The sequence below is a fragment of the Gadus morhua genome, chromosome 2 (genome assembly GCF_902167405.1).
Source record: "Gadus morhua chromosome 2, gadMor3.0, whole genome shotgun sequence".
NCBI classification, from domain to species: Eukaryota; Metazoa; Chordata; class Actinopteri; order Gadiformes; family Gadidae; genus Gadus; species Gadus morhua.
Window position 1 is genome coordinate 12629393 of NC_044049.1, and position 20000 is coordinate 12649392.

A 20000-nucleotide genomic window follows, 5' to 3' on the forward strand; every position below is an offset into this window, starting at 1 on the left:
CTCGGCCCCAGCACCTGCCATGCTCTTCTTCATAGCTCACCCATGTGCACGGTGATGTTTGCACGGCGACGTGTGCAAGGTAATGTGTGCACGTTGATGTGTGCACTGTGATTGGGGAACGATGCCGTGTGCACCGTGACGTGTGCACGTGGTACTTACAGAAACACCCATTTGCATGCTGAAAGGCTAACTGCCTAATAGGCCCTTTTCAGTATCTTACTGCCAACGTTGCTCACAACGGCTGTTAAACTAATGAGGACAAATGGTACGATATCAGCATGTTCTCCAGACGAGGCGAACAGTAAAAACAGGCACTGGGCCCTATTTTAACGGTCTGAAACGCAGGTGAGAAGCACAAAGCGGCGAGCGCATATAGCTTTGTGGGCAGATCTCTGGCGCTGTTGCTATTATACCGGCGGATAAATTACTCTTGCGCCCGACGCAAATCTAAAATGGCTTGGCCTGAATACCCGTAGGTGTGTTTTGGGCGTAACAAGCAATTAACCAATGAGAGTGCCGTCTCCCATCCCCTTTAAGAGCCATGAGCGCATTTTAACCTGACGAGTTGATATTTTGACTGCGCGTCTGCAGTCTCCGATGAGACAGATGCATGACCACATGAATTTCAAACTTCAAATGGCTCAGTTTATGGCCAAGTAATATGGCTTAATTCACACATGGAATGGCGTCTTTTTCTACAACTTCAGAAATACTGAGTCGTCATGTACATTTCAGCATAGAAAACTTAACGCACATATGATATGCGTTCCTGTGGCCGCAACTGTGGGTCTATTTAATGATATGCGGCAATACATTAACAAACATTGTTTGTTACCCGTATTGTATACATTATCGTTCTCAACATGTGTTCATAATATGCATGTTTCCCCCCGTTATTATACATTGCCATGGACTGTATTATGCATTACGTGTTTAGTTTGCTTGGGTTTAAACAGATGGGTGCACACACGCATGTCTGTGTCAAGAAAATGTGTGTTTGCTGTATGGTGTTTGCAGATGCTTAAAAGTACAACTTATTACCACTGTATCAGCTGTTCTTTTCCAAATAATTTAACCAACATTATCATTTACCCTAAAACGAGATTTTGCTTGAGTCTATTATTGTTATTATTATCTTAACGCATGGCATAGACTACTACAGTGTTCATTCATGCAGCCACTATGGAAAAAGTAGTTTCCACAATCAATATCGTCATCATAATATTTCAATTAGGCAAATCGTTTGCATGTTTGTGCTGTGTATAGCCTACTGGTGTGTAAGCTTATGTTGCTTATGACCTGCCATGGTTCATCAAAATAGCAACAACAACTGCGCTATCCGCAAGTGCACTTAGACCAGGTATTTTTCGGTCAGTTGCGCAACTGCTCTATCGGTCTGTAAGATGGCCCCATGTATCATTTGCGCCGGAACACGCCTCTGCTTTTTGCCGAAACGCCTCTCAGGGAGCAAGTTTAGTGGCGCGAGTTTGCTGCGGGGGACAATCGGCTTTGCGCCGGGCGCAAACTAGCAGCGATAAATGCGTCGACGTAGAAAGTCAATTGCGCTGGGTGCAAGATAGGGCCGAGTGTGTGAATGTATGTTACAGCCTGTGCACATACTAAAGACAGATATTATATTTATTGACGTCATAGATTCATGGTATGTTGTTCATCCCTCATTCCCCTTCCTTCCTCTCTTGTTCCCTTTGTGCCTTCCCTACCTTCCTTATTTTTTTCATACTCCCTTCCTTGCTCCCTCTTCCCTTTGCTCCCTCCCTTCCTCCCTCCCTCCCTCTCTCCCTGTCCGCTACAGGCAACAGGACAGAACGAGGACGAGACAGGAAGTGGATAACAGACCGTGCTGGAATACAGATACTGTTAAACTTAGCGCTCGGGTTGGGGCGACCTTGTGTCCACATTAAGTTTTTTGGTTAGTATGCCGATTCCAGAGAGGGGGAGATGGGGAGAAGGGATGGCGAGGTGGGAGTGAAGGAGTGGGTTGGGGATTAAGGGGAAGCGACTCTGAACCTTTCACGCCGTCATGGTGAGAATTTGTCCTGACGCCGCGGAAACTGGTTCTGAGCATTGTCCTATTCGTCCGTCCTGTCCATTTTGTTCAGTTGTCACAGAAAAAATACTGTTTGTTTGTTGTTTGGCTCATTTTAGTTCACAATGACGGGAAATAATAGACACCTATTGTACTCAGAGCTCCACTGAGAAGGTTTTGTTGAAATGTTTGGGGTGAATAAGCATGTTAAAAGGTTGTCTTAGGCCCTGTCCACGCCTACAAAAACGATATTTTCCCCCAGGTTTTCCTTGGCATCGTTGCATGAATTTCTCCTTAGTGATGGACTAATTGCAAAAACGCATCAAGCTGTAGAAAAGCTGAATGACATATGCCAGGCCTATATGTCGTGCTGTTTCTGCTTCAGAATTCCACCAAAAAAAAGAAGAAGAATAGGCGGAGCATGCGCATCAAGCCTGTGCGCCACACAGGCTAAACCTTTTTGATTGAGCAGAAAATACTTTTTAATGTACAGTTAGTAATCATATTTACCCCAGGGCTGTATTTAGAGCTACACAAATAATACAAACCAACTCAAACCAAATCAAATCAGACGGAAATCTAACGTTGCCCACCTGGTGGGGTGGGGCGATGATGTCATCGTTTGTGTATCTTTGGTTCTCATTTGTCCTAAAATGAAAACGCAACGGGGGGGTTTCTCTTTTTTTTTCACCCTGGGACATGGTTTCTAAAGAGTGCGTTTGCAGGCACCGAAAACTCTGTGTCCTTCTGGACGGTCGGCCCAAACGTACAAGACTTCCGTGTTTTTACACAAAAATCATATCCGTGTGGACAGGGCCTTACTATTAAAACTGTTTTCTAATATTTATGTGTGTGTGTGTGTGTATATGCCTGTGCGTGTGTGCGTGTCGGCCTGTGTGTGTGCGTGTGTGTGTGTGTGTGTGTGTGTGCGTGTGTGTGTGTGTGTGTGTGTGTGTGTGTGTGTGTGTGTGTGTATGTGTGTGTGTGTGTGTGTGTGTGTGTGTGTGTGTGTGTGTGTGTGTGTGTGTGTGTGTGCGTGTGTGCGTGTGTGTGTGTGTTTGTGTGTGTGTGTGTGTGTGTGTGTGTGTATGTGTGTGTGTGTGTCCTCACCAGGCTGCTGGGTCGTACTCTGCCCATATCCTGACGTACTCGTCCAGGTGATGAGGGCCCAGGATGGACGAGTCTCTTGTCAGGTACTCAAAGTTGTCCATGATGACGGCCACAAACAGGTTCAACATCTACGCACAGACACAGAGCACTGCTTTAGCTCTGCTCTGAAGTAGAGCAGAGCTAAAGTAGTTGTTGGACCTAGTGAAAAAGCCTCACTGGTGGCTACAGTGGCCAATCGAGAGAAACACCCTCCCATGTCCAAACGTGTACCTGCATCTAATGTAAATCTACTGCGAAAGCGCCTACTTAATCACAAAATCATCATTACTATCATCATTATAATGATTGATGATGTCAATCATCATCATCATCATCATCATCATCATCATCATCTTTATAATCAGCATCAGCATCATCACCATATATGTGTAAGCACTCACCAGGAAGGAGCAGAAGAAGATGAAGGAGACAAAATACAAATAGGCGAACTGGCTCCCACACAAGGAGCCTGATTCCTTGTTTTCAGATAGGGGGTCACATGCTTTGCCCCCCAGACAGGCCAGCATGATCTCATGCCATGCTTCACCCGTCGCGCTCCTACGGGGAAACAAAGACAGGAAATGTTATATATGAAATTCTTTCTTATAAAACACAGCATAAAAGTTAGCTACGATTATACAGTACGCTCAGATTAACTATGATTAAAGATAAACTACGGTAAAATGAAGAGCTGTTATTCTAACCAAGCAAACCTAAACGATGATAGCTGTTAAAGTGCTAAAACAAGGTAGCAAGTTTAAAAAAGAGAGTAAGATATGATAACATTTGGACTAACAATGGTGGTATGTGTTCTCATGTTTGACCCAAATTGCATTTCTCTGCCAATGTCTTTAACAGGAATGTGAGGGCACACACACCTGAAGAGGAGTATGAGGGCCAGAAAGAAGGTCCTGAAGTTGTTGTGTTGGTTGATGGCACTTTCACTTTCTTCTTCAATCCCAATATTCCCAAAGAGCTGGCCCAGCACAACAAGCACGTTAATGCACAACTCCACCAGAACCACACTTTAAAGGGACACTTCATCAGGTGCGCCAAGGAGCAGAAAGTTTTGTACATCCACAATTTTCCTGATACAGTAACAATCACCTGATAGCATATACATATTTTTTTCCAATATATATGTATGATAATACTATTTTACAAAAAAATTATAGAAAAGGACTCCAAAAGGTCATTTATACAGAAACAGACCATTTAAGGATTTGTGCCCACAAGTTAACTACTACTAATCACCTATTGGGTCACAATGCACAGACCACCTAGTTATTTACATTAAGGGCAGACGTTGAAAGGGTTAAAACGTTGTTTGTGTTGAACTAGACACGTAGAAATGTAAGACATCCTGAGATCTAACAAGAGGCTACCTCACCTGCATCCCTATGATGGCGTAGATGAAGAACAGCATGGCTATGAGCAGGCAGACGTACGGTAAGGCCTGAAGGAACCAAACAACACAATCAGCATTAGACTTTTTAGGGAGGTCATTAACGTGAACTAGGCAAATTATATCAGGTTTGTTTCTGTGCATGTGACTATAAATATGTGTCTGTGTGTGTGACATGTGTAAGTGTATGCGTATGTGTATGAGCATGTTTATGTGTCGGGGTGTGTGACATCTGTATGTGTATGTGATTGCGTTTGTGTTTGTCTATGTGGTTGTGCGTGGACCTTGAAGGACTGGACAAAGGTCCAGAGCAGGATGCGGATGGTCTCTCCCTGCCGCAGCAGCTTGATGAGGCGGGCTGCACGGAACAGCCTCAGGAAGCTCAGGTTGATGAAGTTGTTCTGCACAGCCGCCATGACGCCACAAAACGGACAGAGAATGAGAGAGAGAGAACGAGAGAGTGGCACAGAGATAGACACAGAGACAGAGAGAAGGAGAGACGAAGAGAGAGAGGGGCATGGGAGAAACACAGACAGAGAGAGCGAGACCGAGTGAGAGAGAAAGGGACAGAAGCACAGAGGTGGCCGCACAAACAGAGAGGGGGAGAGACGAAGAGACAACGAGGGCAAGAGCGAGGAAGACCCAAATACAGAGGGTGCAGAAGGGGGACAGAGATGAGGAATTTAGGCAGAGTAAAGGACGGAGGAGAGGAAGAGAGAGAGCGAAGAACAAAAAGAAGGGATATAAACATCAAGAAGGTGACCGAATTGACAAGGATAAGAAAGAAGAAAAGAGGATAGGTAGTGAAAGAAGGAAAGAGTGAGGACGAGGAGGGTTGCGTATCAATTGGGGGGTAGGGGGGTAGGGTAGGGGGGAGGGGGGGTTGGGTGGTGGGAAAAGAGAAGACAGTAGTTAGTGGCTGAACAAAGAGAACAAGCACAATTTTTCTCAACCCTACTTTTCAAGTCAGGCAAATTCAAATGAAAGAGGAGGTGGTGGGGGAGGGCACGGGGGGGGCTGGGTCGGAAAACATTCGAAACCAAACGCAAACTGGTTTAAATCAAACCAAAACATAACCAAAACAAAAGCATATCATCAAACCAAAGAAGAAGAAAGCAAGGCACCAACAGGCATCTCATACCCCCCCCGAGGAGTTAGCAAGGAACCAAACACACACAACCAAAACAGCCCACAGAGGAGGGTGTCGGGAGCCCCAACCAGGCCACGGTGCTGGGAGACAACTGGGAGGAGGGCTTGGTTTGGGGTTAGGGGATTGTCGTTCATCCAGGTGCAGAGCCCTGCTCCTCGCATGCCGTATTACTACATGGTCTCGTCAATGCCTTCTACTATGTCAATGCAATCAGGTCACTGTGATACAATTGCAGTGGAGCGCCTAAGATTGATTTTTTTTGTTCTGAACACTAACCGAGTGTGGAATTCTGCCTAGGCTAGCGTTTAGAACCGAGATGGCCGCCAGGTGCATAAGGCCCTTCGTGTAAGTAGGGCCCTATGCAAGTATCTGTGCAATCACCTAGATTCTGCTAAACTTCTCCTTTTACCAAATACTTTTAAACAAAAACTTGCGAACTACAATACTTTTTTCAATAACAATCTTTCTGTTTTGTTGTTGTTTATTGATAACAGCTTAATAGGAATGACGCTAGCGTTTAATCCTATGATAATGTAACCTTGCTGAACCGTAACATAAAAGTATGAGGAAAGGGGCCGATGTTAAAATCACTGTTTCAAGGCCAGATTTAAAATACAGATATTTAAATATCAGGCCAATGCGTTTTAACAGGCATGGAGGGCTTTATCATCATGTGACGCGTTGCCATCCATGTCCAGTAATAATTATTATAAGAACAATGCACAAAAAGGTTATTGGTCAAAGGACACGCTTGATATTTACCTAATTTACTTAATACCTTGTTCAGTAAGTATGTAACGAAGAATGTTCAGAGGGGGAGGTACAGGGGAAAGGTACTGGGTTCAAACCCTTGCTACTTAATTCAATATCTCTGCATTTACTCTTAGCCTATTTTGGGGAGAAAAGTGAAGTAACAGAAAACAAGTTCTTCAGAAGTAAATGCGGAAGTAGATGTTGAAGACCTAGACCTTTGACCAGTAAACAGGAGGAAGCAACACCATGGATAAAAGGATACAGGCTGCAGGCACATGCAGCTTCCATGAACAGTATCCTGCATTGAGTCTGTGAGTAAAGTCATGCATTAAAGTAGTTGTTTAACTCTCAAGTCTCCGCCAGTCACACACTCTGTGTGTGTGTGTGTGTGTGTGTGTGTGTGTGTGTGTGTGTGTGTGTGTGTGTGTGTGTGTGTGTGTGTGTGTGTGTGTGTGTGTATTTGCTCAAGTATTTTCCCCCGTGTCTGTGGGTTTCGATTAATTGTGCATGTCATGTGGATGTTGAGATTCAGGCAACTTTATTAATCTCAGGGCAGAGGATTTCTGTTGCGATGACTGGCAGAGAGCTGGGTGGAATTATATTTATCTTTAGGTTCCTTTTACATTTGAGGGGTTGCAGAGCTCATGCAAGAGGTAGTTGTGCAAGTAAGTATGCAGGGTAGTTTGTTGTGTGCGTGTGTGTGTGTGTGTGTGTGTGTGTGTGTGTGTGTGTGTGTGTGTGTGTGTGTGTGTGTGTGTGTGTGTGTGTGTGTGTGTGTGTGTGTGTGTGTGTGTGTGTGCGGGGGGGGGTGAGGTGTAGGCAATACATGCACTGTCCCCAACAACATTGGCAGGCCATGAGGAAAGGTGGCTCTTTTGTTTTGGGAGGGGGGAGGGGAATTCACCAAACAGATGCAGTAAAAAAAGAAAAAGCAGAAAAACAGATCTCCAAAAAAATTACAAACCATCTACACGTAGATGTTGCAGATGGGGCATGGTTTATAGCGGCACATTTTTGGATTTTGTGGTTGGTTTGGTCGGAGCAACCAGCGCGTGAGAGAGAAAACGTTTAGCGTGGACGGTACAAGAAAAGAAGGAAGGAAATAAAACAACAACAACAACAACAACAACAGCAACAACAACAAGAAAGAAAACAGACGCACACACAGAAACAAAAAGAAACATAGTAGACAACAACAACAACAAGGAAAAATCTGTGGTCACTGTGGAAAGATTTAGCGGCAACTCAGAAGGTGTTCATTCCTGGTCCTTGCTGCACAGTGGGGTATACTACGAACCTCGATTAGTGGGTTAGCGAGATATGTCGCGCTCAGAGCCTGGGTTAGCTGCGACATGAAAGTCGCTCTCATTTAGCGTCGCTGATTCACCAAGGTGACTTATGCTGCCAACCAAACCTGGTCGGGTGGAGATTATCAGCTAAGACTTTCGGCCCCTCCTTTGACAATGGCGTCACCATTTGTGGGTGTTCCCGTGCACCTCGGAGCCCTTAACGTACAGGTCTCTCCGGAGACAGAGGGTCTTTTGGGACAGATCCGATCCCTCTGCATCGCCTGAGAATATTCTTTATGCGATATTCAGGTTCTCTTCAGAGGGAATTCGCTATTTGATCGTCCTTGTTGGACCTTATGTAGACAATGCTTACTGTTGTATCTCTGTGAGATAGTTGTAGATTTGAGGTGGCGCGTCAGTCTTGAATTTTTGCGTGCAGGGTTCGTCACCCAAGCGTTGTGCTTTTATGTGTAGCTTAAAAAGTCCCAATTTGTATGTCATATGGATTACTTATTCACTAAAGGTTATGGAATTATATTTTTGTGCTTATTTCAAACTTGAAGCCATGTTCTCAAGGCCGTGCTGGCACCACATCTAGATGGAGGTAAAAGGCATGATTATGGACAGGCGATATTTACACCCCGGTCGCTGGCATTCGGGTCTTGTACTAATCCACTACGCCAACGCCGCTACATGTGCTACATGTGCTAAATGTATAGCACATGTTGAAAACATATGCTATGCATTTCCCTAAATTATAGAATAAGGCAGGTTGGACGTTGCTTTTGCATTTTGAAATCCTCAGCCCTCTATTAGGATTAAAGGTGAACACTTCTGCATCTGGCATAGTTATGTTTTAGACAATGTGCAGAATCCTTTCACTTACGAATTTGCAACTGGGTTGCCCCTAGCTGTTATCTGATTCTTGAACTTCTCATAGCAGTTCATTATGACTATCTGTTCCTCTTGAGTGAAATATACTGCTCTTGATCTATCCATTTTGTAAAGGTGAGTAAAATGACGTGATTAACGCCCCTTTTACGGGAAGGCGCATTGAAACAAAAGTGGAAAACCTGCCTTGACAAAATGACTCGTAAGTGAGCTTCGTGGTACCATTTAATTCTCTGATTGCGAGTTTCGTATTTGTCGATCCAGGTTATCCCGTGAAAGCCTGGGTATGTTCAGCACGCTTCATAGTATACCCCACAGGTGTGCAGCATTGTTTACATAATTTTCATTGTGTTTATGTTTAGGATGTGTACATCCACAGCAGGGGATAAAAAATATCAAATTGGTGGCGGCAGGGTTTAAAATTTAAAATATAAATATTGAAAATAAATACTTAAAATAAAACATTTGTTTCTGAGAATATATTTTTCTTCTTAGTCTTTTGAAACATGACCAAAAAGATCCAAAAATGCCCTGCACGATTGTTGATTCAGCTTTTGTTCTTCAACCAATCAAATAGCTATTATTTGAGCATATCAATTATCTCAATATATAAATTATCTTAATATACCAATTAGCTCACTATACCAAAGCTAAGGACATTTGAGAATAAATGTTTAATTAAAAGCAAGCTGTAGTGCCGTGAAATTTACGTAAATAAACCTAAATACCATTCAGGTATTTACACTCAGCTTAATGTTCTACTAGCTAAATACTCTTCAGGTATTTATGTTAAAAGTATCTCCTGGTCTAGTTGAACAGATTTCAGGCATATCAGTAAAACTAGCAATTATCAACGGGGTTCAAGGTACAAGGTATGTACAATTTTGCATGTACAACTGAAATAATTTCAATACAATTACTGAAAAATAAATACATACATTGTTTTACATTAGACTGGGTCACAAAATAGGTACAGCCAGCAAGGACATGTTTAGTTTCATATCTAGCATATATTTACTTTAATATACAGGCACTCAGACAAATAGACAGAAACATTAAAACATTGAACTGTGTAAAAACACGCATACAGCAGCCAACAGGATACAATGGTTAGATCTGTTCAATAGACCTTCACGTCAGTCTTATCTCCTCCGACTGCCCAAGGCTCTGTCTACCTGAGCATATGATTGGCTACTGAGAGGGATGCTATGACGGTTGGTTGCTTAATGCGCTGCTAGCTGGGGCATAGTTGGGCACTCCCCCTGTATCCCTAGCCCCACCCGCTACCAACTAGGACATTTATATAAGACTTTCAGGGGATGTTCATGCTTCACTGACCATGTAAAACAGGGGTCTCTCTTTCTCCCTCCCCCCCCACACTTCTCTTCCTTCATTCTCTTTTGCTGTCTTCTTTTTTTTTCTAAGGCCTTTGTGACAGATGTACAAGCCCACAGCCGTGCGCTTAAAGCCCAGCTCTCATACACATGCACATACACACGCACATACACACACTTGCAAACACACACATACACACACATACACACGCACACACACACACACACACACACACACACACACACACACACACACACACACACACACACACACACACACACACACACACACACACACACACCAAATGCCACACTTACCCCAAGCTCGGTAACCAGAATGTCAGTGATGCTGCCAACTACTGTCACACAGTCAAAAATGTTCCAGGCATCTTTGAAATAATTCTGTGGACACATGGTAGACAATTAGTAGGGTGTAGTGGTAGGAGGAATATATATATATATATATATATATATATATATATATATATATATATATAGAGAGAGAGAGAGAGAGAGAGAGAGAGAGAGAGAGAGAGAGAGAGAGAGAGAGAGAGACACACACAGACAGACACACAGACAGACAGAATCACATAGAGAGAAGAAGAGGCAGAGAGTTGGGAGAAACCAAATAAGGGGGAATGACAAGGAAGAAGCAGAAAGACAGAAATTAGGACAACGGAGAGAGAGAAGCGAGAAATGGATGTAGAACAAAACAGTGTGAGCCACAGAGGACAGAGAAACGATTGAAAGAGAGAGATAGATAGAGAGAGGGAGGAACAGGAAGTAGAATACATGAGACAAGTGCCTTATAGACAAGTGATGGACACAAACACATACACACATTGATTTTCTAGATAATAATAATCTAACAAGGTCACAAAGTCTCTTAAATTGTAAATGATCAATATTAATATTAACATAAATACATTAATAATAAGAACAACTTGCTTAATTTACATGATTAATAATGGAACACATGTCCACGTAAAGCACAAGCACATTTACAATAGGATAAATATTCCTTATAGTTCCTTTACATTTTTCAGTTTGTAGCTGCTTTTGTTTTGGTTGTGAATACAAAAATCAACCAACAGACGCACACACACACTTACCAACACTCCGAAGGCGATGATTTTGAGGACACACTCCATGGAGAATAGAGAAGTGAATACGATGTTGAGGTTTGCCAGCACCGCTTCATAGGTGACTGACGCACCGTCATACTGTGGACACACACGCACACACACACACACACACACACACACACGCACGCACGCACACGCACACACACACACACACACACACACACACACACACACACACACACACACACCATTGTACCATATGTTACAGAGTTTTCAACTTCTCCATATCAATACTAAACGCTAGCTAGCTTGTGAATGAGCTTCGTAGGTAGAGTGACTTAGATTGAGACGTAGCTCATACAAACATACCAACATAGACCTGGAGCTCTCTTACCTTCATCATGAGTACGACGGTGTTGAGCGCGATCATCGCCATGATAGTATACTCAAATGGCGGCGACACCACAAACTCCCACATGCGGTATTGGAAGCTTTGCTTGTTTTGGGGCATGTGTCGCGTCAGGGGCCTGGCGTTGATGGCAAAGTCTATACAGGCTCTCTGCGTGGGGAAGGAGAGAAGAGGGGAAGGGTAGTGTACCAGGTAGAAACTCGTGAGATATGGGCCATCATATAGGTGCTTAGACTTTTACTAGAATGTGTCTTATTTTGTTTTATGGTTTAGTCTAGTGAGAGTCAACCGCACATCCATACTACTGTGGTCTTGTGTGTTGAATCCATCTAGACATCCTTCTATCCACTTGTAGAACCAACCATCCATCCATTGATTAAAGGTGGCATATTATGATGTTTTCCAACAAGTTAACATAGTATATGACTTCCAGAAAGCTTTTGCATTTTTTGTTTTTGAAGCTGTTTGCTGGAAATAGCTTTAAGGAAAAAGATTCTCGCCCACGCTATTACCTTCTGTATCGGCCCTTTGAGAATGTGCTGTTTCTGGTGTCTGTAGCTTTAACTGCAAATGAGATGCTGCCCATTGCATGAAAATTAGCTGTCAGTCAGAGTGAACCGCAGCATGGAGGAGTAAGTGATTTTTGCCGTTTGCGGACTCCCAGAGCTTTATATCGATATTATATAATATAATATGATATCGAATATAATATACTGTAATATAATATATACAGAGGTGAAAAATAACTAGTTAAATTTACTCAAGAAAATGATTTGAGTAGATTCTTTTGGTATTTTGTAATTTTTCTGTATTTTTTAAAAACGGTACTTTTACTACTTGGTTGAAGTATTGTACTAGTACTTGTGTTACATATTAAACCACAAAAGTTACTGAGTAAAAAATTGCAGGCAAGTATGTCGAGAACGAAATGATGCATGCTGCATTGGCCTGAGAATTTCTGAGTTCACCTAGCAACAAACCTACCTTTCAGCCGTGGATAATGGCTGACTGTCTTGTTATGTCAAGCTTCAAAATTAACCTTCAGTTATGGACTTGAAATATTTTTAGTCGTTTGGTGTAAGCTATTTAACAAATGATTCAGAGATAATAGGAGTGTTAATATCACAGAGTTCAAGCTTATAGTGTCATGACACTCCTTCAAGTCATATCCAAGTCGTATCCATCCACTTATAGAACCATCCATCCAGCTATCTACTTATAGGACCATCCATCCATCCTCCAATCAACTTATAGAACCATCCATCTATTCATCCACTTTTAGAACAATCCATACATCCATCCACCTATAGAACTGTAGCGCCCGCAAAGTCAGAATCACATTGCTACACACCTTTCCATTTAAACACTCCTCCATTCATGGCTTCCCCCGTCATCCACCCACATTCATCTCCTACTCCAATGGAAATAATCCACCGATCCCCGCGCAGTGGAATCCGTCCTCCAGGAAGGGCATTTGGATGAGTGCAAGTCACCGGTGAACTATTAAACCGAGTCAAACCCGCTACAGAACCTTCCATCCATTCTTCCATCCACTTATATAATCATCCATCCCTCCATCTCTTCATCAATCCTCGCACCATCCTTCCCGGTACCTAAACACTCATCCGTCCACCCATCCAACATCCATCCTTCCATCCATCCATCCATCCATTTAACTATAAACCATCGATCCCTCCCTCCCTCCCTCCCTCCCTCCCTCCCTCACCTCATTCTTTTCTAGGCTGTAGTCCTCCATCATCTTGTCTCCCTGTTCTTGGAAGGTGATGATGATGAGAGCCACGAAGATGTTGACGAAGAAGAAGGGGAAGACCACGAAGTACACCACGTAGAAGATGGACATCTCCATCCGGTACCCCGGGCTCGGGCCCTGGTTCTCATAAGTCGCATCCACTGAATGTTTCAGCACCCTTGGCAGAGAACAGGATTCCGGTTAGAGAAAGTGTACGTGGGATTCTCTGTGTGTGTCAGTGTGTAACTCAGTGTGTAGGTGTGCGTGTGAGTGACATAGGCGTATGTAAGATTATGTATGCGTGTATGTATGTTTATATGTATCCGCCAATAGTTTTTTTAGGGAGATGCGGCCTAGCATCTGTGGTACATATACTGTATGCATTAATATATATATATAGGAAGGGTTCTTTTGCATGTGTACATGCATTTGGTGTGTGTGCGACTCACTGCGGCCACCCCTCTCCGGTAGACACGGTGAAGAGGGTGAGTAGGGCCCAAGCCACGTTGTCGTAGTGGAAATCGTACTTCTTCCACTCCCGCTTCTGCGCCTTCACTTCGTTATTAGGTTCATACACCAGATATTCGCCCCTGGAACCAAAGGATAACAATGATAGCATTACTATGGTGGTGCTGTATATGTAAACGGGTAGAGCATGGTGTCAATGTTGACAGATGTTATCGTTAACGGTGTAAGAAGGTATCAATTTTGGATAAAAACATCTACAAATGGGTGTGAATATATATCGTTGGAAACTCTAAAGAAAGCTGTTGGTTTCAGTTTCAGATTCATTCATTTTTTTTCTTTCTTTTATTCGTTTTTTGAAGAGTATAGTCAAAGAGAGAGAAAGTTGGAGAGAAAGATATAAAGTGTGGAAATTAAAGGGGAACAGTGCCTGTTGGGGGACAATCCACATTACATATAACCAATATTTTCATGTACAGCAACCATTTATCCCAGCCTTTAGAAAATGAGTCTTCCTTAGATATTAATCTAAATGTGAGTCTCTCCATTGATTGAATATCAATGATGATGTTGAACAATTGTCTGTAATCAGGTGCAACAGACTGGAGCCAGTTCTTAGTGATGGCCTTTATTGCTGCAGCAATAAAATATAGAAGAATCATAATCAAATATTGGTCTCCTTTGTGCACAGTTCCTTCCATATATATCCCAGGTATAGGACAAGATAAGCTCGGGGGATTTAGTATCCTAGTACCTCGCACAGCATGACATGAATATGATCCCAGAAAGATTGAATTTGACTGCAGCTCCAAAACACATGTGTATGGTTAGGATCCATAGAGTTGCACAGTCTCCAGCAAGGTTGTTGAGTGTTCGTTTGTTTGCTAGCAATCTTGGGCGCTATAAAGAAACAAATTTGTTTTTTCCAAGTGAATTCTCTCCATCCATGTGACTGTGTAGTTGTCTGGTGTATTTACCACATATCATACCACATGTTGTCCGGGGTCAGTTATTTTTCCCATTTAGCTTTGAAATATAATGTTGAATCATTCTTAGCTTCCATCAAACAAAAATACAGCATTGACACAGCTCTGGGAATGACGTCATTGTAAGATTGTACAATCACTTTTACCATAGGATGTATCTCATCAGCATGATTCATAATTATTTTTACATTATAATCCCTCATTTGTAAGAATCTGAATAAGTTACCTTGCATATCGCTGTTATACCTATTTCAGTCCACTGTTTGGATCTGGTATCAGAAATTCCCGGTGTGAATTCTTTATAAAAGCTATCCAAATTAATAGAGCAGGTTCCCTTCCCACTTTTAGTTGTTTGATAACAGAATACCATGTATTTAAGGTAAAAGTTGTTGTTGGGTTCAATTCTTCCTCTCCTGACCCTATCGAATGCCTTTTCGGCATCTAGCCTGATCAATGCTGGTTTTTAATTTAATTTAATTTTATGTATAAAAAGTATTGAAGTATTCTCCTGATATTCTCCTGAGTTTGTCGATCTAAGACAAAGCCAGTCTGGTCTTCATCTATCAAATCTGTTACCATTGTTTGGAGCCTGTTTGAAATTGTGGCAGTATTCTTTATCCTTTATTGGTTTGGGATGACTGTAATTATTCCTTCATTCCATGAGGGGGGCGTGTTCTCTTTGGTAATTGTCCAATTAAAGACTCTAAGTAATAGTGGTGACAGTTCTTTTTCAAGTTTTTTGTACCACTCAGATGGAAATCCGTCTCTACCGGAAGCCTTGTTTGATTTCAATTTTCTTATTGCTTTATGGATTTCAACTGTTGATATCTTTGCTGTTGTGCGTTCATTTTGCACTTTACCTATAGGCAGATCCAGGGAGTCTAGAAATGTTTTAGTATCCTTATGATTTGTGGTTGATGTTTGGGTGTGAGGATCTTTGTAATAATCCCTGAACATATTTTCAATTTCGGAAGAAGATGAACATTTCATATTTAATTTGGTTGGAATTAGGATCACGTAGTTTATTGACTGTAATCCCTGCCTGTTGCTTACGTAATTTTTTCGCCAATAATCTGGTAGCTTTTAGGCCTAATTCATAGTAATTTTGGTTTAAAAACCTAGCCTTTATCTCTATTTCCTGTTGTAGTATTCTATTAATTTGGTTTCTCACCTCTTTCATTTTTTGCTAAATTATATTGTCCTTGTATAACAGCTTTTAAAGCGTCGCATAGCATTGCTGGGTCTGTCTCGTCATTATCATTCTCCTCTAAGTACTTCTGTATTTCAGCTTTGGTGAAGGAACATTTTCACTTAAGGAAATGTCGTCATCCAGCAACAGAGGGAGAACAGTTGCATTAACCATGTTTAATCTACCTTCCACCAGGTCCCTTCCGCCATTTCTATGATGAGATGGATGCCCTTCCCAGCTGCTTTCCAGAAAATGACACATCACTCCTTTTCCGGGGCTACCTCCGGCCAGAGAAGTACTCACCTGAAATAACCAACCTTTTCGCTACCTTTGACTTCACACTATTCCCTCCTCCTCCCACCCACAGGGCCGGGACCCAACTTGACCTGATATTCACAAGGTCATGGGGTACCTCGGGTCTCTCCGTTACCCCGCTCCTTGTGTTTGACCACTTAGTTGCTTTTTCCCTCCCCTTGAAATCCTCCCTACTCCTCAGACAGTCACCACACCCCGCAACTTGAAATCTCTCTCTCCCTCTACTTTTGCCTCAACTGTCCTGGCTTTACTAACATCCCTCGAACAATTCTCTCAACTGTCAACCGAGGAAGCCTCGGACACTCTGCTATCCTCCCTGCCCTCCTTGGACTCCCTCAGTCCCTTCCACTCCAGACCAGCGTGTTCCTCTACCCCCCTCCCCCCCATCCTTGGTGGGCCGAATCGCTGAGATCAGACTTATGATCTTTCTCACTACCATCACCTCTCAGACTTCACCTCCACTGCATCAACAGCCAAATCTGCCTTCTACCGGACCAAAATCAACCCCTCTACCTCCATCCTCAGGAAACAGTTTTTCATGTTCTTTTCCCTCCTCCCCCTTCCCGCCTTTCTTCCTCCCTCACAGCTGAAGACCTTGTTAACTACTTGACCCAGAAGTTGAAGGACATCAGGTCCTCTTTTACCTCTGCCACCATCCTCCCCCCCCCTATCCCCAACTCTTTTGTTTACCACTTTGTCCCTGTCTCCTCTGAAGATGTCAACAGATTAGTTACTGTATGTCCAACCACACCACTACCTGCCCCCTTAACCGGATCCACTCCCCACTCCTCCATGCCGTCTCGAGTAACATCCTGCCGTTCCCTCACCTCATGCCTTAATCCAGCGTCCTTCGAGACTGCCAGAATCAAGCCGCTCCTTAAGAACCGACCCTTGACACCACCGAGATCCATAACTACAGACTGATAACTCTTCTGTCATTCCCTTCTAAAATACTGGAACATGCCATCTCTAACCAACTGTCCTCTATCCCTCACAAAACAATCCCCTTGACCCTCTTCAGTCAGGCTTCAAGACTGCACACTCCACTGAGACAGCATTCCTCACGGGGACGGAGTCGCTCCATGCTGCCAGAGCCTCATCCATCTCATCGGTTCTCATTCTCCTCGATCTGTCAACGGCGTTCGAAAACCGTGAACCACCAGATCCCCTACACGAATCGCACCTATCAGTTCCCATATAATGGCTCCATGTCCAAACCCTGCACTCTTGACACTGGTGTCCCTCAAGGCTCTGTACTGGGACCCCTTCTGTTCTCCCTATATACTAGATCATTGGGCTCTGTAATCACATTACACATTTTTTCCTATCACTGCTACGCTGACGACACTTAGCTATTCCTCTCTTTCCCCTCCTCTGATAGCACCCTGATTGCAACACGCATTTCAGAATGTCCTGCAGACATCAGCACTTTGACGACTGCCCGTCAGCTGAAACTTAACCTCAACAAGACTGAGCTCCTCCTTATGCTAGGGAAAAATTGCCCTCACATTGAGTTACTGGTCACTGTGGAGGTCATTGCAGTATCCCAATTACCAACCACAAGAAACCTTGGTGTGGTATTGGATAATCAATGATGCTGCAACGCAAACATCACCGCATTGTCCCGTTCCTGCAGATTGGTCTCTACAAAATCCGCAGGCCCGGCCCTTCCTCACAGGGGAAGCAGCTCAGCTCCTGGTCCAAGCACTCGTCATCTCCCGCCTCGACTACTGCAACTCGCTCCTGGCCGGACTCCCCCGCACTGCGATTAAACCTTTGTAGCCTATGCAGAACGTGGCAGAACGCCGTGTGTTCAACCTACCTAAATTCTGAGACGTGAACCCCTAATTCCAGGACCTCCACTAGTTCCCTGTAGTAGCTTGCATCAGATTAATGATGGCATTGGCCTACAAGGCGGTCGATAGAACTGCCCCTGCCTACCTCCAAGCGTTGGTCAGACCACATACCCCAGCTCGAGTGCTCCGCTCAACTACTTCAGCTGGACGTCTGGTACCGCCATCGCAACGAGCAAGATAAGGGTCGATCATCAAAGTCACAACTCTTCTCTGTTTTGGCCCCGCAGTGTTGGAATGAGCTCCCTGCCGATGTCAGGACTGCAGATTGACTCACCAGCTTCCATAAAAGACTCAAGACTCACCTGTTCAGAGTTCACCTTGACTCTGCAAACCATCCCTTCCCACCGCTCTTATGCACTTATTGTATGTTGTACGTCCTGGCACTTAATGTACGCACTTAATGTATGTTGTACGTCCTGGCACTTAATGTACGCACTTAATGTATGTTGTATGTCATGGCACTTAAAAATTGTTCTTGGCATTGTGTAGCATGTTGGTGCTTGGCACTTGGTTCTATGAACATCCTTACAGTAGGGAGTAGGACAGGGGTATATTGCTTCGCCTTCTTCTGACAAATACTTATTTTCGGTCGCTTTGAATAAAAGCATCTGCTAAAGGCCCTAAATGTCAGTGTATATGCAAATGTTTAATGAGTCAACATTTAAGGTTTCCTCTTGAGAAAGCCATAACGTTGTGCAATTCTGCCGAGTGACATGACCACATCCTGACCTGCAATCGCGCTCAAACTCTTTGGACTCGTCCGTGCAGAAAAAGAATCGTCCCTTGAAGAGCTGCACGGCAACCACGGCAAAGATGAACATGAAGAGCATGTAGACGATGAGGATGTTCAGCACGTTCTTCAGGGAGTTCACCACACAGTCAAAAACAGCCTGGGTTTGGGGAGGGGAGATAATATTTACGTTGTCATCAAGCAGATGCTTTAATCCTAAAGGAATAATAATTGAGGCTGAGGACAATGAAATTGCATTCAAAAGAGATAGGGTTTTACAATCGATTGATGAGACGCATAACTTAACATAATGGGATTGAAATTCTGAAAATGTAACACCCGAGTACAGTGACGCAGTAGAAACCCCTCGGGATACCTTGAGTTTGGGGAGTCGTTTGATGGTCTTCAGAGGGCGAAGAACTCTTAGCACCCGGAGCGACTTGATCGTGCTGATGTCCTTTCCCGCACTGCTCCCCCTGTCAATGTGCAAGCCCATACACACACACACACACACACACACACACACACACACACACACACACACACACACACACACACACACACACACACACACACACACACACACACAAACACACACCCACACAAGCACAAATTGTAAGAAACAGGATAACGGACATCCACAAAGTTTATCATGTTATTGTTTATGTTGATGTTCATCTTCATTCCAAAATGGCAGTTCAGAGCCATTTCACAATGTTAGTGGTTTCCGAGTTAACTCACGGCGAGTAACTGCGTTTGGAGTGCATGCAAAAAACAATGCGCTTTTCGTCACTCCTTAGCCTTGGTGGTTAGCATCGTGTTAGCGTTTCAGTTACATGCTAGTGTTAATGGGATATTTTGCCACGACTACCGCCATTACTACATGCTATGGTTAAGCTTGGCCCAAACCTCGGCAACGCTTTTTACTGAACACCACATTTCAATGTTTTACGAGGAGGGATAAAGACTGGACTAAAGACAGGCATGCCCGGCGCATGGCGCAGTCTTCCCATGCAGCATTGAAACGTTGTTGCTTTCCATGCGTTGCTGTCGTGTCATTAGTACCACCAGCACAACTCTTCTGCATGGCACGCAGATCAACCGACCAGCTCCCACAAGTGGACCGTGCCCACTGGTTGGTGGCCTGATCTAGCCATCATACAGCTGGGTGACCATGCCCATGTGTGATGTCACTAG

The 20000-nt window shown here is 43.6% G+C and overlaps 1 protein-coding gene across 11 annotated transcripts in view; it reads right to left on the bottom strand.

Annotated features, from left to right (window-relative positions):
* Positions 1-20000, bottom strand: part of cacna1aa (calcium channel, voltage-dependent, P/Q type, alpha 1A subunit, a) — an 87450-nt gene that overhangs the window by 25883 nt on the left and 41567 nt on the right. For 9 of the 11 annotated variants that reach the window (XM_030342756.1, XM_030342708.1, XM_030342737.1 and 6 more), the window contains 13 exons: positions 19180-19279; positions 18803-18963; positions 13712-13852; positions 13239-13440; positions 11498-11662; positions 11131-11241; positions 10337-10420; positions 7469-7471; positions 4886-5002; positions 4587-4652; positions 4075-4172; positions 3598-3754; positions 3158-3285 (listed from right to left, as the gene is read on the bottom strand). In XM_030342756.1, coding sequence (XP_030198616.1) covers positions 3158-3285; positions 3598-3754; positions 4075-4172; positions 4587-4652; positions 4886-5002; positions 7469-7471; positions 10337-10420; positions 11131-11241; positions 11498-11662; positions 13239-13440; positions 13712-13852; positions 18803-18963; positions 19180-19279 — 1533 coding nt within the window. The remainder of the gene's footprint in view (positions 1-3157; positions 3286-3597; positions 3755-4074; positions 4173-4586; positions 4653-4885; positions 5003-7468; positions 7472-10336; positions 10421-11130; positions 11242-11497; positions 11663-13238; positions 13441-13711; positions 13853-18802; positions 18964-19179; positions 19280-20000) is intronic. The other 2 variants (XM_030342717.1, XM_030342692.1) reach the window with 1 other exon arrangement.